General features: G+C 49.4%; 1 protein-coding gene across 1 annotated transcript in view; it reads left to right on the top strand.

Annotated features, from left to right (window-relative positions):
* LOC104282710 (exocyst complex component 1-like) overlaps positions 1 to 20,177 on the top strand; it is a 28,684-nt gene extending 8,507 nt beyond the window's left edge. Inside the window, exons 5-17 of the mRNA XM_009880827.1 lie at positions 3,000 to 3,227; positions 4,754 to 4,886; positions 6,008 to 6,117; positions 7,705 to 7,854; positions 8,495 to 8,588; positions 13,626 to 13,744; positions 13,975 to 14,085; positions 14,440 to 14,510; positions 15,109 to 15,349; positions 16,199 to 16,382; positions 17,962 to 18,161; positions 19,712 to 19,906; positions 20,022 to 20,177. Of these exons, the coding sequence (XP_009879129.1) occupies positions 3,000 to 3,227; positions 4,754 to 4,886; positions 6,008 to 6,117; positions 7,705 to 7,854; positions 8,495 to 8,588; positions 13,626 to 13,744; positions 13,975 to 14,085; positions 14,440 to 14,510; positions 15,109 to 15,349; positions 16,199 to 16,382; positions 17,962 to 18,161; positions 19,712 to 19,906; positions 20,022 to 20,177 (1,992 nt within the window). The remainder of the gene's footprint in view (positions 1 to 2,999; positions 3,228 to 4,753; positions 4,887 to 6,007; positions 6,118 to 7,704; positions 7,855 to 8,494; positions 8,589 to 13,625; positions 13,745 to 13,974; positions 14,086 to 14,439; positions 14,511 to 15,108; positions 15,350 to 16,198; positions 16,383 to 17,961; positions 18,162 to 19,711; positions 19,907 to 20,021) is intronic.
* Positions 20,178 to 22,776: the final 2,599 nt, after the last annotated feature.

The raw sequence follows: 22,776 nt of genomic DNA, 5'->3' as shown, positions 1-22,776 counted from the left end.
AAAAGTGGGGGGTGATGAAGAGCAGAAAGGGTGGTCTGACAGGTGGGGATGTCTGGAAGAAAAGGAAAAGGCCAACAGTGATCTCTACAGAAGGAAAAGCAGCAGCGAGGGGGAAAGAAAAGAGGAAAAAAAAATATGAAATAGAGCTGGAAGGAGATAAAAAGTAAAAGATAAACTGTAGTGGAAAGGGCCAATGAAGAAGGCACACATTATTTTCAGACTAGTGATCTTTATTTACTTTATTAGTGTTGCTGTATTTTATTCCATTTCTGCGGAGGATAACTTGTTTCTTGGAGTGCTGGAGCAAAATAATGAGATAGCCGCTTCGAGCACTTATCTTATGCTAATATATCTGGTGCCAGGATTTTGTGGGTAGGTAACCGAAGAACAAAGGGGAAAAAAAACAGGCCAAAGGAAATATCCTAAAACACACAAGAAACTGCAAACCCTAAATCCAACCTCCTTTAGCTCCAGTGTTTGCTGTATTCCCAATTTTTATTTATATATGATTTATTATGCTTGGAAACTGAGTAGTTAATCTGGAAGACCAAAATCCCGAGGTCTGCTCCTGCTCGCTCTCAGCAAGTCGTACGGACACTCTGCGACTGTTTCCCAGCTGTAAAATGCCCTATGAGAGTAACTAATAAATCTCAATTAAGTTCTTTGAGATGAAAGGCGCTGCCGAACACATCGTTTTAATGCCTTCTAATGAATGAATGTCACTTACTGCTAATACAAATTAATTAATGAGATGTTTCTCTTTCTAAGGTTTAATCTGTGATATTAAGTGTTATTAATACCGGCAAGTTAGACCAGCGCACGCATATATTGAAATGTTTTTCCCCACGCCCCGGAGATAACACCGTGTCCTCCTCTCACAATACTAATGGCCCTCTGATGGCTTCTGGGGATGGCAAAACACCGTCACCGGCAGCGAGAAAAGCGCTTTTCTGCTGCGGAGGGAAGGAAAGCGCAGCCGGGGCACCTGGCAGGCTGCGAGCTCTGATTTTTACATTGGTATTCCTACGTACTCGCAGGATCCCAGCACCCGCTGAAAGGCAGGCAGCTCCCGGCAGCTTTGTGCCTCTTCCAGCAGCAGAGTTATTACCCACACCCGAGCGGCGATTCTCCGGAGAGCCCTTTCTGCCAGCGGTGGCCCTGCCACTGTCACCGGTGATGCTTTGCTCTGGGCAAATCCCCGTGGGTCTCTTAAACCCTAATAAGACAATCCGAAGGCGCGGCGGCGACAGGCTCGCAGGAGGTTTATGGCTGTAATTTCGGGACATTTAATAAAATGTGAAGCTCCGGGCAGGGTCCCCGGTGTGCGGCTGGAAAGCAGCAGTCCGGGAGCGGGGCTGTTTGCTCCCTCGCATCAGCCTGCGTAGGTTGGTTGGGCTCCGGGCAAAAGGAGCATCGTTGGGGCTTTTGGAGATGAGTGTCTGCCCAGCCATCAGCCTAACACTGCCAAACCCACCACTAACCCATGTCCCTCAGCACCGCGTCTGCCCGTCTTTTAAATACCTCCGGGGATGGCGGCTCCACCACATCCTTGGGCAGCCTGTGCCAGTGCTTGACAACCCTTTCCATGAAGAATTTTCTCCTGATATCCAATCTAAACCTCCCCTGGTGCAACTTGAGGCTATTTCCTCTTGTCCTGTTGCTTGTCCTGCATGGACCACCTCTAGAGCTGGAGTTGCTGAACTCATCTTTACGGCGACAGCAATGCAGGTGGAGCTTGAAGAAGAGAAAGTCCTTAACACAGGGACTGAAAGTCCTTAACACAGGGACTGTAGATGCGCAGCATCTGCCGTGCTTTAAGACACATTCCTAGTTTGGAGCACGGGGTAGGTCCAAGCCACAGTGACCTGAGTTGGGTTGAGAAGACTTTGCTTCTCTTCCTCCTGTAATTTCCCACCAGCGAGCCGAGCACAGGGCATGCTGAGGGGGTGAAGGTACTTTTATTGTCCTACTTCAATTAATGAAAAAGACGTCAGATAATTGAAATATCAGCGAAGACAAACTTCTTTGAAAGCTTTATTAATGGAGAGAAAAATAGCAGTCTGGAAGCCTCGTGCCTCCCAGGCCTGTGTCTATTGATTGTTTTCTTTGATATTCTGCATGGTACATAGGCCCTGAAAATGATACAATTAACATTTGGAAGCCGTTAATCTCTAGCGGAGCTTGTCAGCAGCAATTAGCATGCCGTTATGTCTCTACCACCCGTCAAAACAAACGCCCCAGATCTCCCTAGGCAAATTGCGCCTTCAGTTTCCATATTAGGGACATATATATGTGCATGTCTCATGCATGATTTAACTGTTTATTAATTCCACTGCCAGAGCAGCTCAGCTGGGTGACACCCTGGCAGCAGTGGCGATGCCCGGAGCTGTGCTAAACGTGCTGTGACAGGCACTTGGCACGGCCATGGTCTGCATAAATGCGTCGGAGCCAGACAGAAATGGCCAGTGCCTCAAAGCTGGCACGTTTGCTTACAAATATTGTGGAATGGACACCCGGGTCCTCAGGAGGCTTCGCCAGTTGTGGAGATTGAGGGCTGGAGACTCCACGCGGTCTCCACTCGGGTCTTTCGTAGTGCACAGAGGGAAAGGTGGGGTGCAGAAGCCAGCAGGGCTTGGTACCTTCTCCAAACCTACAGAGACTGTATTCTGCTCATGGTCGGATTTGCCCGGCCACTCTGCAGGAACCTCTTTGCCATGGCAGATGAAAGTCCTCTGAGCATACACCGTGCTCAGGGAAGGGTTTTTTTCTGCCCTGGCGCCTGGGACTTGCAGATGGTTGCTGATACAGAGTTCAGCCAAGTGCAAAGATAAGACATTGACCTTGTGCATGTAGTGATGCAGGACAGCTGCGTCTTGCACGTTGTAATGACAGGGTCTCTGCTTTGACGTGGGAGGGTGAAGGTCAGGATACTTGACTCTCAGATGGTGGTGGTCAGTCCCTACGACAGTGCTGAAGCCCTCTGTTTCTCCATTTCTCAGGCCAACCTTAGAGCCATTATCTCTTCTGAGAAGCAGGTGACACAGCTGATGAGCTCCATTGATGAGGCCCTGGCAGAGGTGGCCAGAGTGGAGGAGACCTTGCAGATCTACGATGAGTTACTGGGAAGCGTGAAGCAGCAGATGGACCACATCCACCGGGAAAACTCCTTGCTACATCGCATCGTTTCCAACAAGACAAAGCTGATGGATGAGATCCTCTTCCTCACGGTATGTGGATTTGCAAAGGCATACATCTTCAGCCTGTTGAATCTGTAACAAAAAAACTTTCAGTGAGCTCAAACACTCCGAAAACTGTTATCTGTCTGCAAAGGCTGCAGAGCTTCTCTGGCCTAGAAATGAGGGACTTTGTTATCTTGAGAATATAAGGATGGCCACACGGCTGGGATGGACTACAGGTGGATGAGCAGCAGATATGACATGCAGTACCCTCGCTGTCATCCAGTGCTGTAAGAGGGGTCCTTGAAAGTCCTTTATATGGGCAAGATGAACCTCAAATGATGTAAGGCCAAGGACCTTCCAGATGCAGCTCTGCAGCCTTTCACTTGGGAGGCTGTGGTCTGCCTTTCACTATCAGCTTTTGGAACCTTCTTCTTAGGTGCTCAGAGGCTGCTGGGGCAGTGCTTTTACCCTTACACCCAAAGCACTGAGATCCTCCCAGCCTTGTCCCTTCAAATTCAGTCTGGTTTGTGGGGTTTCTTGTGGGAATTCATTGTCACTGAGGGTAGTTGCTTTCTTCCTCACTTGATAGCTTTTGGTTTATATCGTGGCACTAGGGAAAAACAGCTTGCATTAGTAGATAATAGTCATTTCAATAGCCAATAATGATTGCCCAGGAATACTCAAGCACAGTAGTTAACGAGCAATTAGAGCCAGAGCATGCAACACCTGCCCCTGGTCAAAGCATGCTCCCATCAGCGCTGATAACCTCACCTGCAGAGAAGCTGCTGGGGACCTTGAGTGGGTCCTGAGGCAAACTACATATCTACCACGGGAGAAGCATTCTGGGGGCTCCTGGTTGCCCTGGAGAGGCTGGTTGTCTAGGGAACCTCTTGCTGATCTTCCTACTGATGGGACTTTCCCTGTTCCTTTTGTCTCCTTTGCTTTCTTTTTTTTGCTTTTTTCCCCACCCTTAAAGGTAACTTAACTGTTAAGTCAACGTCTGCCAACAGCTGTGGACTTGGTGCACATCAGCCTGTCTCAGCATCTGTGGAATAAGGAGCTTTTCTCTGTGGTACCTCACAGCCAGTGGAAAGGCTCTTGATGAGCTCTGGGAATATGGGGAAGGCAATTATTTACAAACATAACATACTATAAATGCAAGAACTGTGCTGTAACAGCACAGCTAATCCTCGCTTCCACTGCGTATGGTGACCTCTGTGCCATTGCCCTTTTCATTTCTGAGTAACTCAAGCTGCAGTTCCCTTAGCTTTTTCTTTCTCCTCCCCACCACTTTGCTGCCAGCAGTGATCCCAGAGGTGCTGGCCCTTTGGAAACCCATGCCAAGGTTTCCTAGAGCTTCCTATGGAACTGCTGTAGTTGCTACTGTGCAGACCTTTGTTTTTGGTGGGGACAGTGCAGTTTGGTCTTCTTGATGGACGCTTGCAGCCTGGCAGCTGAAGGGAGCACTTGGCTATTTCAAGCCAACACCCTTCTGGATGGGCTGAGAAAGGATGTGTACATCCTGGTACAAGCTGGATGTGCTTGTACCTGTTCTTTTCTGGTTTTGTTTTCAGACCCACCTGGACCTCAGCAGGGAACACTGTGATGCCTTGAGCCGGGCGGATCTTTCCAGCCCCAGCAGAGTGAAAGCCTGCATTGCTGCAGCAGAGGCTTTGTCTGGCTGCATGAACATCCAGATCCAGCCCGGTGAGTGGGGAGCAGAGATTTATGTCTGCAGACAGCAGAGCCACCGGCTCACTCACGACCTATGCTGCACACCCGGCACCGCTCCGTGCTCTCCATCCCCTGCAGGTGCCCCTCAACCCCTGAAGCTGGAGAAGGTGTTCCCAGGAATTAGCTCATGCCCTTGTTGGGCAGCCCTACAGGCTGCCTGGGCAAAGTAGGACAGAAATCGAAGGCAGGCATGTACTTGGGAAGCTCAGCAGCAGCACTGACCTGGGGGTACCTGGGGTGGAAGGTGCAGAGCTACAAATGCGATTTCCCTGCAGCACACCTGGAGCTGGGGAAACAGGCTTGCGGGGTCACTTTTCTTCTGGAGATGTTGCTGAAGCTTTCAAAGTCTTCAGCAGCTTTGCCCAGAAGCACAGTCAAGCAGGGCTGGGAAAGCTGATGCAACATTACCTCTGAGCATCCATGGAGAACAGCAGCTGGGGGGAGGGATTTACTCCGTACCTAGAGAAATTGAATCCATGCTGCAAATGGCCAAGATGGGGCATCCACACTCCACCAGCAGGCCTGCAGGCACCTCCCTCGGGACCAGGCGCTCGCTGGTCCAGTTACATGAAAGTTCAGGCAAACTAATGGCAATATCTATATAATTCTTCTAAGTACTTGGACACGAGGCATCGTTGTCTGCCATCTGTGTACAACACCTCTTATAGTTCAGAAAGGAACTGGTGGAAAGACATGTTTAGAAATTGTGGTCTCTTGGGGCAAGCCACTTGTCTGTACTTGAGCATGGAAAAATGATAATTTGTCGTAGCAGTACCCACTGCGGGTGTTGTCGGAGACCTGCTGGTGTACAGGGACTTGATTCTGGCATGAAGCCCCATGCTTTCCTTGTGAAGAGACTGGGTGTTTTTCCTTGGCTGTGGTCAGATGGATGGATGCTTTGCAATTTTTTTATTTTTTTAATTTAAACTCCCTCCCTCCTTTCCCTTTGTTGGCTTTTGGGTGGTAGTATTTATCCCAGAACTTAATCCTTGAAGACCTGTTTTATTTACCAGTGTGCTGAGGGATGTTGGTCTGCAGCCGTGAGAGCCCATGCCGCTCCATATCACAATATTCTCTCTTTTTTTTTCCTCAAGGTTACCGGAAACTGCAGTCCGTGGCTGAGCAGCTGATCATGTTTGAAACACTCAAGCAGAACTTTGAAAACTCTTTCATCAGTCACATTACGAGCATCTTCGAGCTGCAGGTGGCTTTCACTTGGTTCAGGGACAGGAAACGGCTACAGAGATGCTGAGGGGACTGGAGCATCTCTCTTATGAGGAAAGGCTGAGGGACGTGGGGCTTTTTAGTCTGGAGAAGAGAAGACTGATGGGGGATCTTATCAATGCTGATAAAACCTTCAAGGGAGGTGCCCGGGGGATGGGAACAGTCTGTTTCCAGTGGTGCCCAGTGACAGGACAAGAGGGAACGGGCACAAACGTGACCATGGGCAGTTCCATCTCCACCTGAGGAGGGCCTTCTCTGCTGTGAGGGCGGCAGAGCAGTGGCAGAGGCTGCCCAGAGAGGTGGGGGAGTCTCCCCCTCTGGAGCCATTCCAAACCCACTTGGACGCCGTCCTGTGCCACTGCTGTAGGTGCCCCTGCTCTGGTGGGGGTGGCACTGGGGGAGCTCCAGAGGGCCCTTCCAGCCCTCACCAGTTTGGGATTCGCTCTTCATGTGGCAGCTCAAAATCCTGGGAGATTTGAATATTCTGGTAAAATACTACCAGCAGTATAGAGGATGACATCGTAAGAGGGTTCTCCAAACGTATCTCCCCAAAGAGGTCTTTTCACGTGCCTTCCCCCTGCTGTTGCATCCCCCACCCCAGCCCTCTGGTTACTTTTGCAGGCACACAGAAGAAATCCAGCCCAATTCTGTGCCTATCAGGCTATCGGGTTCCCTCCCATGATGGTCATGAATCCCCTAGTCATGAAGATTTTTGCTTTAGATTTTCTTGTTTTGCTTTGGGGGTGGTGGTGGTTGTTCATCTGTTTGTAACATAAAATCCCAGGATAAAAGCCGATCCTTTGATTAACATCTTCAAGTGCTTGTCTTGCAATTTAAAAGATACGGTGGAAATACCTCTGTGGGGAGAAATCTGAAAGGAAAACATTACTCTTCCAGATTTCATTTCATGAAGAGAAAAGGAGCTACTTCCAAATCCTTAGCATTATATCTTTAAATCTTTAGCATTTACATTCAATCATTGACTGTGGGAAGGGATGTGACTGGCAAGGAACTGAGAGGGAACTGTAGGATCTCCATCCTTGGAGATTTTCAGACCTTGACTGGATACATCCCTGAGCAAGTCGCTCCACCTGGACCTGCTCTGAACCTGCTGAGCTCCCACCACACCTACATGACTCTGAGCCTGTGGGTGCGATGTCCCAGACCTGCTGGGCGCTGGCAGACGGGCTGCGTCGACTGCGCAGCATCCGTCCTCTCCATTGGATCCCCCCCAGAGGCATACCCCCTTCCCAGTGCTTGTGGGGACACTTTCCAGCGTGCTCTTCAACAATGAGCTTTTCTCCTGTGTCTGCTCCTGACCACTGTGCTCAGCCGGAATATCCCACACATTACTGATGGGCCAGCTCGCTCCTCTGGGCTCCGAATTATTCCGTCATGGGATTAAAACTAGAGTTCAAATTGATCACACATGTTCTGCTTTAGCCTTTAAATTTGCTTCTCAAACATATTCAGAACCGGAAATTCAAGGGAATTTATGAAGAAATTATTTTCCAGAGCTTTTCAAGACTGTTTTATTTGACTCTTTCTGCTGTTTCTGTTGCTTTAGGGTAATGCTCCGATCCCTGCTCTTGGTCAGCCCATTAACAAGCTCTCTGCGCCAAACCATGGACTCCACCATGAGGAACTGATGCCCTACGCCCCGCTCATGGCCTGGCTGAGGAACGCCAACCCAGTTCTGTTCTGCGATCTCCCCAAGGTACGGCTGAAATCCTGAGCAAATATTGCAAACGATCCCCTAAGAACAGATTAGTCAAACAGGTTGATTTGTGGTGAGAGCTTGGTTTCACCACACCTGTACCACCCATGAGCTTCCAGCATTTGGCCCTTCTAGGAGAGTGTCTGGCCAATTTGGCCACATGATTTTGGACCTCTGTGCTTCACAGAAAGCAGTCTGGGACTTGGTGGCAGACATTGTGTTGAAGGAAAAGGTCTGAAATGCTAAAATTTGGTCTTTTTGCTTTCATCTGGACATTCCTGTACTGAATGAGAGTGATAAGCACTCAATGAATGTGGTTAATCTTGCATTTTACTCAACGCTGCTTTATTTAAAGGGTTCTAGGGAAGGGGCATCTTAAAACCCTTGGCCTATTCTGTTAATAGGGGCATTAAGTAACTGAGATGGTTCTTTTTATATCACTAAGACTCGGTTTCTATTTTTCATGCTGTTTTTTGCCTTTCCGAAGGTCTTACACGCCAAAACCAATCGGTCTATTTCAGTTGCCATCTACTGACTTTTTTTTTTTAAGTGGGCAGCAGAAGAAAAAGCTATGAAATGGGCACTGTTCATACAGAGATGAGGCATAGCAGGAATTTCTGTGTCTGTCTTGTCTTTCCAGGTCTATGCCCAGAACCTCAGCAGACTCTATGACCGGGAAATCAAAGCCCTTTTTGAACAAGCCAAAACCTTCTTGTTAGGAAGAAGAAAAGGAAGTGAGTGATTTGCAAAGACGACTTTTCTGCTGCTGAGCAGTGATTTATTTGCAAGTAGGGAACAGGGCAATCATCCTCTGTCACAGGCATCTTCCCCACGTTTTGTGCCATAAATTTACTTTCTCCTCCATGGGCTGGGTCTGCAGCTGGCTGTAGGTGACGAAGCTGTCCCTGCCTTACACCAGGCAGTGTTTGTGTGCCCTATATTATCTGGTTTTATTTAGCTGCTGCTCAGAGCTGTACCTTTTGGGCACTTTCCCTTCACAGTGCTCAGAAATGATGCATGGGTGGCTGAGCTCGTGTCCTGAGGAACCACAAGAGAAGGGGACGTGGGACTGCCTGGCTGATGGCTGGTCCCTATTTCACGCAAGCAGAGCTGGGCACAGTCTCCTCAGACACTCTTCTCCCTCTAAAGAGATGGCACCAAGCCTGCCCCTGAAGACACGAGTGTATTCATAGCAATATTTGTGAGAGCAGAATGATTTCATAGCGAGCTGACTGTGGGGCTGTGCTGTCCCAAGGTGATCGTTTCAACAGAAATGGCTGCATCTGACTCAAAATATTCCAGTCAGGTGTTTCTGAAGATAAAAAGAGAAACTGATCTGTCTCCTCTGGAAGTTTTTGATTGCGCAGAAGTCACATTTTCCTTCAGCAAAACAAAGCACCGTAATGGAAAGTTCCATGCCAGCTTGGCCCTGCTTGAATGTCAAAAAACACTTCTCCTGGTGTGTTTAGTCTATCAGAACACTAGCGCAGCTCCTTCCAGCTCTGCACCTACTTCATCACTTGTGTCCAGATCCCAGAGCCAGACACGAAGCCCGGGGAAGGAAAGGGGGCTGGTGGCTGAAGGATGCTGGTGAAGGAAGGAAAATGGTATGGGACCACGGGACCAAACCAGGATGGGCGGTGCTGGCAGCGTACCCGTACCTGCAATGAAGCACACAAGTCCTGAAAAGAAAGAAGGAAAATTTCACCGAAATAGTCTTTTGCTGCTGGAAAGAAGAGGAGGAGGAAAGGAAAAACACTCGGGCTTTTTCTCCCCACTACTCGTCATTCTCAAAAATTTATCCCCTTTGAAGGAAGAAAGAGACAGTAGAAGCTCGGGTACTAATCCTTAATTAAAATGTTCCTTTTTGAAATTTTGCTAGAAATGGAGAAAGCAAATGCCTCTGGGAAAAACCTTTATAGTCATCAGAAACCTGTTTTTCCGTGCCAGAATGATTTGCCATGCTATGGGGTCGAGAGAGGGGAAAACAGGGATCAAAATCTCTCTGCTAGTTCCAGCAGAAAAGTAGTGACATGATAAAAAGGGTGAAAAATTAAGTTGTATAGGGAAAGTCAATAGGACATTATTACTCTCTCGTAATTTAAAAACAAGGTAACAGGCAATTAAATCAAAGGGACATGCTGAAAAGAGATGATAGGAAATTATTTGTGTGCAATGCCGTTAACCTGTCGTATTTGTTGCTACAAGCTGTCACTGATGCTGGAGGGCTTGGGAAAGCCTATAGCAAGAAGATAACAGGAAAATAAAATGAGGTGGTAATTATAATCCCAGGAGAATGCTGAGATACGGACTTTCTGAAAAAGGGTAGCATTTCATAAGAACTGTAAAGGAAAACACTTCTCCCACGGAGCTGTTACACACGTTGTCACCCTGAATGTCCTCCTCCCTCCTTGGGGAGGTCCCAGCGACCCAGTCGTGCTTGAGCACTCGATGCGTTGCTCGTTGGATCAGGGCTACCCACCCTTCGAACGCTTCGAACTGCTGTGGTCTGGGCACCAGGGAGGACACCAAGGTTCAAGCAGACAGTGATGGACTGGTGACCACCAGGAGTTCTGTGGATGATGTTGGCCACCGGGAGGATGTGTGGTGACCACCAGGAGGATGTGTTGGCCCAAGTGGAGGGCCCCGAGCAGAGCACAGCACCGTTCCTGTGCTTCCTTTCCAGCTCATCAGAGATGCGGTGCCTGGGGAAAGTTCTCCTCGGGGTTGCTGTCAGCCGCAATAATATATTTGGACAGGACACGGCACGGCCAGCTCTCGTGGCTCTCCAGGGCTTGCTTGCTTGAGCCATCCCTGCGTTACCGTGCAGCCGGCGCTGGGTCTTGCCCTTCTGGAGGTCCACCACTGCCCACCCTACTTGGGAGAAGGGCTGTGCGCACCCATAATGCAGTCATGGTAATGAGATATTCTAGTCAGGACCAATTTGCTTCCAGTTTCCAGGTGGTTTATGCCTCACTCATCCGGGGACCGACTCACCACATGTCTCCTTGCGCTCAGCCCGGCAGAGAGGGCATATGGTTGCCTCACCTGCCACATCGGGTAAAACAAATAGCTATAAAAAAAAAAAAAAAAGATAATGTTCCTCTCACACCCCATTCTCCTCCATGCCTGGACACAGTGTTTCCTGGGGAAACGTGCTCTTTCTCGCTTGAAAATAGGAATTCCTGATAAGAGGTAATGAGCAAACCGGCAGCGAGCAAGCCTGGGGAATTAGCAGCTGGGAAGCAAACTCCGATCTGTGGTTTATAAGATAACGTGATCAAGTGCCATTTCCCGAAGAAGGGTGATTGCTTTTATTTAAACAGAAGGAAACAACAAAGATTGTGTGCAGGATAGAGAGGCCCTGGTTCCTTTTTCCAAAGTGATTGATGGTCTCTGAGCAAGGGACCTTAATTCTGCTGGGCGATAGGAAATAAAAACACCCAAGTTTGTCTCCTCCGAGAGCACAGCTGGGTCTGCTCAGAAAACTATTAAAATGGGGGATATTGCAGGGGCAGAGATGGGTATTAAAGAGGCCCTTTATGAAAACGGACTTGTTAAGTCAAAAAAAAAAAAAAAAAAAGATAGCGTAGGGTATGTGTTGCAGCCAGTCTGCCTGATCCCCTTTTGGTAAATGTACCTTGTCTATCTTTAATGCCTATGTGAGTCCCATAAAACGGGAGCAATTAAAATCCCAGGAGAAAATGCAGTGTCTGTGAAAGCCGTTGCAGTGATAGAAGGACACCTTGATGGCTACGAGACTGTTACTGTGCTCTTACAAATCACCGCCCTGTTGCTGGTGTTGTTCCCGTGGCCGGGACGAGATGAGATGAGCTTTGCTGGTGCCAAGGTGTGCTGGCACCGTGCTTTGGTCCCTGGGGTGAGAAGCGGTGTGGGACAGGTAGGAAGCCCCGGGCCTGGCTGGGGGTGCTCAGCCCATCGTTAAGCTGAATGGTTGGAACTACAGCTGCCAACCACATCACTGTAGAGTGCGATTAGTAATAGTGGGAATTTGTAGAAAATTGTATCCACGGAGCTTCTGCCAGCTGCAGAAAGGCACCATCCCTGGGGCTTGGGGTGCCACCAGTCGAGATTCACCCACCTGTTCCTGGAGAACCTGGGGGCAAAGCAGGAGGGAGAGCATCACCTCCCTCCGGAGGCATTGACCTCTTCTTGGCTGAGCAGAGTCAGCAGCGCCGTAGCAATGCACGCACGCGTCCTTCTGCTGAAGGAGCTCAGAAGCAGCGGGCGCTGGAAGCGAGCACGGCCTCTCCCAGCTCCTGGGGACCTTCGGAGACTTCCGCTGAAACGTTTTCTGCAAAATTGGTTGGTCTCAAGCTGTTTTGCAGGGAAGGTTTGGCTTTGATGGAGTTCCGCAGGAACCTCATCCAAGGCCTTCCCTGACGTTTCACCTGCTCCGCTGCTCCTTCAGGGAGCTGCCGCATGGATGAAAGCCCAGGCTGCAAGGACACTTGCCTGATAACATCCCTCATCCCTGCTTTAAAATGTCCCAGGCTCGTTCTGGTTCTCCATGCCTCTTTCTTTCTACTGATTACCACGGTAGTGAATTTTTAGGGTTGATTCCCTGCCCTCATAAAGGGTTATTTATGTTGATCGCTTCTAAATATACCACCTGATGATTTATTGCCATGTTTCAGCCTTATGGGAGAGTTTAGAAGGCAAACCCCAAGCTGTTTATAATTAATTGTGAGCCAATAATTAAGTCTTTTCTCCTCATTCTCCCATTCCCTTTCCCACACTAAAATTTACAGGCTCGTAAAATCCTTTCCTGTTTGCTGTGGGGAGACATTTTTTTTTCCCTGGTTTTGCCACTTCCCAGCACATGAAATTATCACCGCCCGTTGCGTAAGGGTGGGAAAAATATTATAAAGCAGGTTATTAATTTTCTCCATGGTTTTAGCAAGGCTGAGGTCACAAGCAGGGCTGTCTGTCATCTCTCATCCCTGCTCAGCATGTAGGACATCTGACAAAGCCTCTCCAAAGGTAACAGCCCTGCAGGTAGTGGCTCGGATAAGAGTATTTTGGATGTTATGAGAAATGGAGAGCTGGCCTGACTCACCCGGGATGTCTGGGGTTAGTGGAACAATACCAATTTTTAGAATTAATTAGGAAATAGTATGGATGTTTCCCCACTGATTTCTCTCAGTGACTATAATAGTATTTTTTTTTTTATGCACATTTCAAAGAAATTTTTCAACTTTTCCACCGAAGCCAATCACCCAGTGAAAACGCTGTGGTAAAAGCTGGTAATGTTTGAAGAGTATATTAATTTCTAGGTGAATGTTTATAATTTTAACAGCCTAGGTTTTTTTTTTTTAAAAAGCCATCCCTCCCCTCCTGCCTGGATATTGTTTCATGGCAATTTCCCACCAAAACTAAGCATCAAACATTTTTTCCTGAAACTCCTGCAGGCATTTTTGCCTATTTATACTCTTATCACCTAGGATTTTTCACTTCCCAGTGCTCAAGAGTTAGTACTGAGCACTAAATAGCAATGGGTGAAGCACCACAGACAGTGAAATAAAAAAGGGTAATGAAAAAGAGAGAGAAACAGATGAGAAGGCAGATAAAAAAAACAAGAGCAAAACTTGCATCCCCCCATATATCTGAACCCAACAGGAAAAGGCCAATTCACACATAAGATCAGACATAAAAAAAAAAAAGCCATTTAAATCTGTTAAAATGACCAAAGCAGCTGGAGAGGCCAAGAGGGACGGAGATGGCTAACCACCTACCGACATACTGTGCAGGTCTTCAGGAAAGCTTAGAGAAGCCGATGGTGATGGGGAGCAGGCAGCAGCCTCGATGGAGTCTCCCTGGGAGCAGAGGCGGCCAGGAGGACACACCGAACAAAGGCAACGTCATCAAGGTAAGGAGCCGAGGTTTTCCAAAGGGTTCCCATGTCCCATAGGGGCTGTGCCAGTGCTGCAACCCATCCCATGGTCCTTTCTCTAGTGCTGTGTACCCGGAGCAGAAGCAGAGATGTTCTGTACTGCTGACCTGGCTTAGATGTCACTTCAGGTGGATGTGGACATCTACTCTGGTGTCCTCAGTGTGTGCTAAAAGGGTTTTCTAACGTGCCTGATGGTTTCTAAGCAGATGTTGGAGCAGGTGCTGAGAGAGCTGCAACCCCTTTGCACCGTGGAGCAGAAGTTCATTGAGAAATTCTTCCAGCTAAGCCAGGATGCTGCAGACCTGCAGGTGCCCGAGGTAAGCGTGAGGACTATGTCCTCTCCAGTTCCATTAGCCGGTCCTCCCTCCAGCTTGATACAAGCCTCAGCAGGCACAGTGGAGTGGCTGCCCACCTCTCTCAGATACCTGAGCTCTCCTGGGCTCTCGTCCTCTAGCAACTGTCAGTGGTGGGGAAGCTCAAGGCCTCCTCATGACAGAGAAGAATGGGATTGAACTTAATTGATAGCTCCAGCAAAATCACAGGATCTCTAAGCATTAAACCCAGGACTCCAATATGAGGCAGCAGAAATGAAAACCCCACTTTTCCGGGTTTCTTCTTGGGGGGGGGGGGGGGCAGACAAATCATAATTTCCATCCTATTCTTTCTTTCAGGCGTCTGCCACCAAGGGAGGAGAGAGCATGGCATCTCCAGAGGACTCTCCTTGCGCCAAGCCTCAGAGCCAGTACGTGGGTGATGAGATACAGCTGGGCATGGTCTGGAGTGTCCTACAGGAACTGCCTGAGGAACTGATGGAAGGATTTTTTTTCACTCCTGACCATCCTGGTGTCTACCAAGTGGTCTCAGGTTCGCACCCTGGAGGCACCGTAACTGGGCATGCAGAGAGGCCGAGCAGACCCTACTGGTTCTGCCTCTCCCCAGCACAGTGTCTCTGCTTCAGGGTGGATCAGAAAGCGAGGTTTATGTTTCATGGAAAACCCTATGTTTTGATTGGCTTTATTTCCTTGTTAGCAATGTCATACAGTGAAAATATACTGTGGAACAGAAATCTTACCAAAAACTGTCAGCATAAAAACACTGAAATGTTTCGTTTGGGTGGGAAAGCGGGACATTCCAACGCCCTCCCACAAGGAGAGATGGTGAAGAGTAGGACAATGACCCAAGCATAAACAGGCTCCGCTGCAATACAGAAGGCTTTGATTCTTTCTGCAGCTTTGCCCATGCCTCTGCAGCTGGACACAGGGCCAGTGCCCCTCCCCATTTCATTCTTACTTTTTTTTTTCTTTTCTTTTCTTTTTTTTTTTCTTTTTTTTTTTTTTAAGATCAGAAGAACCTACAACCCGGCTGCTGAGCGAGGTCTTCAGTTGCCTGGAACCGGAGCTGAGAGGATTTCTAGATGTCTGCAATAAGGTCCACTCATTCGGCTGCTTGCAGGTCCTGGTTATCTTGAACGACTCCGTCTTTGAGATGTGGGGCTCTTCCTCGGCTCTCCCCTCGTCCTTCCTCAACACTGTCCTGGGCAACATGCTGCTCCTGGCCAAGAGCAGCTTCAACAAGTGCATTGTGAGTGTCAGTAGAAGCAAGCCCAAGTAGACCTGAGTGATGTTTGACCTCCTCCAAAATCTTCTAAACTTCTAACATGATCTTCATTGAAGGCAGTACTGGTTTTTTATCAGGTGGGGGTCTGGCTCTTTGGTTTTGGGAGGACTTAGACCCTCATTGCATCACCAATTGGGTCTGTATGAAGGAGGTGGGAGACAATACACCCGAGTGCCATCTGTGCCTCCTTTTACCAGGATGGTCAAACCAAAGGGGTTTTCCCCATAAAGAGTACTGGGAGGCTGTGGGAGTGACAGCAGCATGTCAGATGGTTGGAGCCAAGCTCTCCTGTTCTCCTGCTGGCACAGCAGGACATGCTCCAGGACCAAGCAGCAGGCAGGGTAGTGTAGGGGGTTGAGAGCCCATCAGAATTGGTCAAAGAACCTGGCCTGGAGTCCCCTGAGGTTGAGGAAAGCCACATATTGACATCAAACTCCGTTAATGCCAAGACCTGGAGCAGCAAGTCTGCTCGTAAACCAGCCTGAGAAAGGCAAGAAGGGGCAGTGGTGAACACCTCTGCCCTGTGAGCTGCGGGTCTCTGTGTGGGGAGATTGCAGCACTGTGTCTGAGTGAAGGACCGCACAGCCTGGGACACCAGGTTCGCCAACCCCAGGAGAGCAGCTAGCCCAGCTTCACGTCCAGCCTCAAACAAGAAAGCTCACATATCTTCCCAAAGAAGGTATTCCAAATGAAGAAAGTAGTACACACAACTAATTACATTGCTTGTTTTCTGGCCTGCGCCTTAGCACGCCATAAAATGAGTCTGGGGCCACGTCAGACCTGAGAGTGCTGTGTCATGTGTGTTGTTGCCAGGGGACTTTGTGCAAAGAGATTGAGGAGGCAAAGATGCCCAGCAAGATGAAAGGCGGGATCCTGCCCTCCGTGAGCCGCTTTGAGGAGTTTGTGGACTTCTCAGAGGAGGTGTTCAGGACAGCTCGGCGGAGAGGGGAGCTGGACAAGGCACATCTCAGGCTGGCCGGCAGCGTCTTCAGCAGCAGTGAGTACACAGGCTGGCGCTGGATGTGTCGGTCGGGCAAACATAGACCTGCAGCTTTGGGAGTTAATAGCAATCAGTAATGCCACCAGAGCGGGACATGTGCAGGCTACCCACCTCCTGGGCACTGCCTGGGGCTGGAACTGCCTTCACTGAGCAAGACAAATTCAGAGAGTGTGGTGTGCTGGGTGCATGGTATCTGCCGTGCTGGGATGGTCCCGGTTGTGACAGGGCTGAGACACACGTGCTTAGCTTTGAATCTCACATCAACCTCTCCTTTCCCACCTCGGAAGGAGTTGCTCCTCACTACAGATCAGGCTCGTCTACTTACAAGTGCAGAGGTCTTGGGAGCAGTGGCAGCCAAAGCGTAACTCCCCCGAGACCACCATGGTGTATTGATAGGGAGAGAGGGGTTGGGAGAGCAAGGCAGGTATCTTGCAGTAGAACCCTGTGTTGTCCCAGCTGGTGCCCACAGCTGTTTGTCAGTGGAGACACCCCACTTCACAGCCTGGAGAGGACCTGAGGGGCTGCAGAAGTAATAGCTCCATGTCCCCGAACCACAGATCACAGTTCAGCCTGGAGAAGAGAAGGCTCCGGGGAGATCTTATTGCGGCTTTCCAGTATCTAAAGGGGGCCTACAGGAGAGCTGGGGAAGGACTTTTGACAAGGGCATGTAGTAATAAGACGAGGGGGAATGGCTTTAAACTGGAAGAGGTCAGGTTTAGATTAAACGTTAGGAAGAAATTTTTTACTTTGAGAGTTGTAAGGCACTGGAACAGGTTGCCCAGAGAGGTTGTTGAGGCCCCATCCCTGGAGGTGTTCAAGGCCAGGCTGGACGTGGCCTTGGGCAACCCGGTCTGGTGGGAGGTGTCCCTGTCTATGGCAGGGGGGTTGGAACTCGATGATCTTTAAGGTCCTTTCCAACCTAAACCATTCCACGAGCCTATGATTCTATGATCACGAGGTGGTGTAGAGAAACAGCTCTCATCTGCAGATAAGCCTGGGGTGGCCCACTGAAGAGCAGCTCATAAATCCATGGACACAGCCCCCTCCAGGCTCCAGCAACGTTTAGAGCGAAGCAGGTGAGGTAGCAAATCAAGCTAATGAACAGGGGTCAGTATTTGTGCTGTGGATAATTACTCCCTCCGGTACTGGAAGAAGTCAGATGGCTCAGATGAGACAGCCTGATGACATGTTTTGTGCCATGAGTGAGAAGGTCCCCCTCTGTTCTGTATGTACAATGAGCTATTCATGCTCTTGCCCTCTCCAGACCAGCTGGCGAGTGGCTGAGCTGAGGCAGGCTGAGCCTGTGCCACGCTGACGTGCTGCTCTGGCACTCAGATTTGGACAGGGCTGGACTTGGATGTCTCTGCACCCTTTTGAGTAAACCATTATTAAATGTCATGACCCCAAAGCTCTGCAAGGCAAAGTGGTTGAAGAGCTGAACAACCTGTGATGATGGACACCTCTTGGTTAATCTCCCCACTGGTGACCAAAGCCTGACAGCGTCTGCAATTCCTGTCCCTCCTGACCCAGCCTGCAGGGTCTTCTCTCCATACCTGATTTGTTTCTTTCTTTTAAGTCAATAGTCTGTCCTCGGCAAACCTGAAGGTGAACACAGATATGGTCATGATGGAAAATTTCCACCACATTCACTGCTTCCTGTCCCAAAAGAAGATCGATTGCCTGGAGGACAAGAAGAGAGAAGCCAAGCAAAGGTATAGTGAGCACATGGAGAAATATGTCGTCAAGTACCTGGGCCAGCCACTGGAGAAGCTCAATGTGAGTACAAGATAAACCGAGCCTTGCCTGGGCGTCAAAGGGCAACTGCACTTCACAAAATCATGAATGAACTGGTGTTCAGATCACCCCTTCCCAAACCCAGCCTGGGATTATGTTAGCGTGTTGTCACGTCCCCAGAGTTCTCACACCTCCTCTGACCGCTTGCTGCTGGGTTTCACCGTGCAGCACAGCCGCAGCGAGAACAGGGCTCAGCAGCATCAGATGCTGGTACCAGCTCTGCAAATCAGCCTCCGTCCAGTGGCGTGAGGACCCCTTCAGACCCCCGCTCCGGGTTGCGTGCCTGCCTCTGGCAGATGCTGGTTTCTTTTTGCACAGCTGCCTGGAATAATAAGTCTAACACAGCTTCACGCTTCCCAAGCGGCTGCTTTGTTAAATGAGCTAAGAGCATCAGGCTTTGCTAACTCAAACAGGCATCCCCCTTCCTCCCAGGGACCATGGCTGCTCCTGAGACCCCTCCTCGCTCGGCTCCTTCTCTCTTCTCACTGGCCTAAAACGTCTCGCAGACTGAGATCAGCTTGAATTATTTATAGAGCCTGTTACTTCCAATTTGTTTCCCGTCTTTGCTGTCAAACATCTTGTAGGTTTGACTGGAAGATCAGCTGGGTGTCTCATGCTACCTGCAGCCCCGCTACCTTAATGGCTTCAAACTCTTCCTCTGTGAGGGAAAATATAATTTCACTGCTCACAACAAAGCAAAGTGAGTAACATGTGAAGGTACTTGGACTGCACTCTGCTCAGGGATTTCCAGAGTCCTGACGTGGCCTTCTCTAGCAGACCACACAGCTCTTCAGGTTTGAGCACAATTCACTAACATCAAGAGAAGTTGCAAAGGAGCCTAAGTAACGTAGGAGCCCATTTCTGGTTTTGAAAACAGCTTATACATTTAGGAACCGCTTTCCCTCTGAAAATCCTTAGGATTTAGGGTATTTCTCCACAGCAAAATTGCAGTGGATATACCCGAGACAGCAGATTATTGGGCTGTATGAAAAGGAGGGTAGATGGTAGGTTGAATGAAGTGATTATTCCCTTTTTTTTCAGCCTTCATTAGACCAGATGTGGAAGACCATGGGCTCTCAAGCAACAGCCATGCTTGGGGTGGGACATGTGGTCCTTTTGAAACTCCCCCCTATAGAACAGCCTTTTCTGCTTTCATACAACATCCTGGAAGAAAACTTGAGTTTTGCTTTACACATCTGCAGATTCTGGGATCCCCCAACACCACCGCTGGCTCCAAACCCTCTGCAGTGAGCAAAGCTGTATGAAGCACCAAGGAACATGAGTGGTTTTTCCATCAGTTCCATTGCTCCATGGTACTGCAACCCTTAGAGATGCTGCTTGCCGAGCAGGGAGGGAGGAGAACTGACAAAATTCCCCATGCCTTGCTTTCCTGGAGGATAGACAACCTCCAATCCTTATTTCCACTGAATTAGACATGGGAAGGGACCTGAGGAAAGCGGTCAGGTTTCAGCCCTGACGCAGGAGTTCCGCCTTAGGACAGTTCATCAGTGAATGTCTCCTTGCCTTTCCAGCACTTCTTTGAAGGGGTGAAAGCCCGTGTGGCTCAAGGCGTGAAAGAAGAAGAGGTCAGCTTTCAGCTGGCCTACAGCAAGCAAGAGCTGAGGAAGGTCATTGAAAAATACCCTGGCAAGGAAGTAAAACGAGCCCTTGAGTCCCTCTACAGGAAAATCCACAAGTGTCTCTCCCCAGAGGAAAATCTTTTGCCGGTAACTGGAGTGTGATGTGGGTGTAACACTGTGATGTTTTGCAGGGTTCAGGACTGCAAAGCATGTATAGTTCTCGCAGGCTGATGGAGGGAGCTGATGGTCTGTTTTTCCCCAGGTGGTGTGGCACGCTATGGAGCAGGAGTTCATACGTCAGTACCAAGAGTTTGAGGATCTGATCCAACACTGTTATGCAGGGTCAGGGATTGCCATGGACTTCACCATGGAGGACTTGCTGAGCTACTTCAACTCCATCACGCTGTCCAACATGTAGAACCAATCCGCTCTGGATGTTTGTCGGGAGCAGCTCAGGAACCCTTTGTCTGCAGCTACACCTTTCAGGAGCTAAACTCAAAACTCTTCCCAAAGCTTAAGTTTGATACATGGGGGTCCCATCTGAAACTTATTGCCAAAGTGCCTCTGACTTGTCGGTCTTAGGTTAGATCTCCCTTGGGGAGGTGAAGTTCCCAGACCCAAGCCCCAGCTTCCCTGCTCCAAGAAACCATTACGCAGCTAGTAAAAAAGCCCTCCCAAACCTCAGCTTTCTGCTGAAGCGAGTGCCCGCGATGTACCTCTTCAGCAGACCACTTCCTAGTGCAGCTGACTCATGAAAGGCATCTTTTCTCCAGGAATTCTCTCCTTTTTATCTACTCTCAGGTTTCACAGTGAACCTGTGCTAAAACAGCAGGGTTACAACACACTGAGACACCTGGATGTGTGTAGTCTTACTATATTGAGGTGTCAGAACACGCACCATTGCTCTACCAGCTCTTCCGTAGAGACAGATAAAAGTTCAGAGTTATTAACATTAAAAGTTTTATTGCTTTTAGCTAAGAACAGATTTACTTGCATGTAAACTGGAGGGAAACAAATGCTACAGTTCTAGAGATTCAGACTGAAGAAAAAGAAAAATCTCTAACTCTGCCTCGGGCCCCAGAGGACCTTTTTGGACATGTCTGTTTGCAGGAAGGGGTGTCCAAAAAGGTGCCCAAAGCTGTGCACATCACCCTGAGCCTCCTTTTCTATTGCTCCTTGCTACACGTTGGCTGTGTATGGCGCAGAATGGCACCTACAGCTCACACATCTTTTACTAGTGGGAGGTTGCAGCGCTCCCAGGAATAGCAAATGCCTCACGGGGCACCGAGACACCAACATGTTGCGTGGTAGAAAATAATCTTGGGGGCAAAGAGGTGAAGAGGCGCGTCGTCTGCTGCCGGGAAGCGGGTAAGCCTGCTGCAGCTGCTTGCAACAGCTCTGCTTCTCCAGGGATATCCTTGCTGCTTCTGAGCAGTAAGTCATCCTGGTCTGAGGACCAAGCTCAACCGTGTGCTTCAATAGAGCACGTTAACACATCTTTCCCTTGCAAAGGAGATTGAGAGCACCCTCAGTAAGTTTGCAGTCAACGCCAAGTTAAGTGGGAGTGTTGATCTGCTTGAGGGTGGGGGGCTCTTCAGAAGGATCTGGACAGGCTGGATCGATGGGCTGAGGCCAATAGTTTGAGGTTCAATAAGGCCAACTGCTGGGTCCTGCACGTGGGTCGCACCAACCCCATGCAGCACTACAGGCGTGGGGCAGAGCGGCTGGAAAGCTGCCCGGCAGAAAAGGACCTAGGGGTGTTGGTCAACAGCCAGTTGAATATGAGCCAGCATTGTGCCCAGGTGGCCAAGGCGGCCAACAGCATCCTGGCCTGTGTCAGGGATAGTGTGGCCAGCAGGACTGGAGAAGGGATTGTCCCAATGTACTCGGCACTGGTGAGGCCCCACTCTGAGTACTGTGTTCAGTTTTGGGCGCTGCAGTATGAGAAGGACATTGATGTGCTGGAGCATGTCCAGAGAAGGGCAACGGAACTGGTGAGGGGTCTGGAGAAGAAGTCTTATGAGGAGAAGCTGAGGGACTTTGGGGTGTTCAGCCTGGAGAAAAGGAGGCTGAGGGGAGACCTTATTGCTCTCTACAACTACCCGAAAGGAGGGTGTAGAGAGGTGGGCTTTGGTGTCTTCTCACAGGTTACAATTGATAGGACAAGAGGAAATGGCATCAAGTACTTCCAGGGGAGGTTTAGGTTAGACGTTAGGAAAAACTACACTGAAAGGGTTATCAAAGACTGGACCAGGCTGCCCAGGGAAGTGGTTGAATTGCCATCCTTGGATGTATTTAAAAGCCATCTAGATATGGTGTTCAGGGATATGGTTTAGAAGTGGGCCCGGCAGAGTTAGATAACGGTTGGACTTGATGATCTTAAAGGTCTTTACCAGTTATAATGATTCTATGACTCTATGCTAGACGGCTAAAATATCCAGGCTCTTTTTCCGGGATTTTTCAAGCAACTCGGTGTAGTTGGACTTCCAGGTCCTTTGGGTCAAAGTACACCTCTCCAGGGAGCAGTGCTCAGAGCTCCTGTTTCTAATCTCGTTGCTTCCCCCCCCACCCTGTTCTCCCGTGACGTTGCTGCTCGCACACCTCAGTTCCGGGCAGTAGGAAGAAGACGGCCATAAGGGAACCGTCCAGCACCGTCTTGCCCGGCTGTTCATCCTCTCTCGCAGGTACTCAGCCTATTTTTGCCGTCCAATTTCCTTGCCGTTGTTTGCTGAGGGGCTCACGTGGGAGGGGAGGGTTGTACCGGTGAGGTTGGCGAGGCAGGAGGTGGGAGCTGCAGGCTGTGACATGAGGGTCCTCCAACTTGGGAGCCCCCAGGAAAACTTCCTGGGTGGGAAGGACTTTGCAGAGGGACTGAGCTTGACTTGCTCTGAGGTTGTTACACACCAAACGCTGTCTGCAACAGGGAGGAGCAGTGATTTTCTGCTGCCTCTGTTAACGGCTTCCCCTCTGTAGCTGGTGCAATCACTGGGCACAGTCCAGGTTTTATGCTGACCTTG

The sequence above is a fragment of the Charadrius vociferus genome, unplaced genomic scaffold (genome assembly GCF_000708025.1).
Source record: "Charadrius vociferus isolate BGI_N301 unplaced genomic scaffold, ASM70802v2 scaffold573, whole genome shotgun sequence".
In the NCBI taxonomy this organism is placed as follows: Eukaryota; Metazoa; Chordata; class Aves; order Charadriiformes; family Charadriidae; genus Charadrius; species Charadrius vociferus.
Note: the sequence above shows the minus strand (reverse complement) of the source record. Positions and strands in the feature narration are given on the sequence as shown.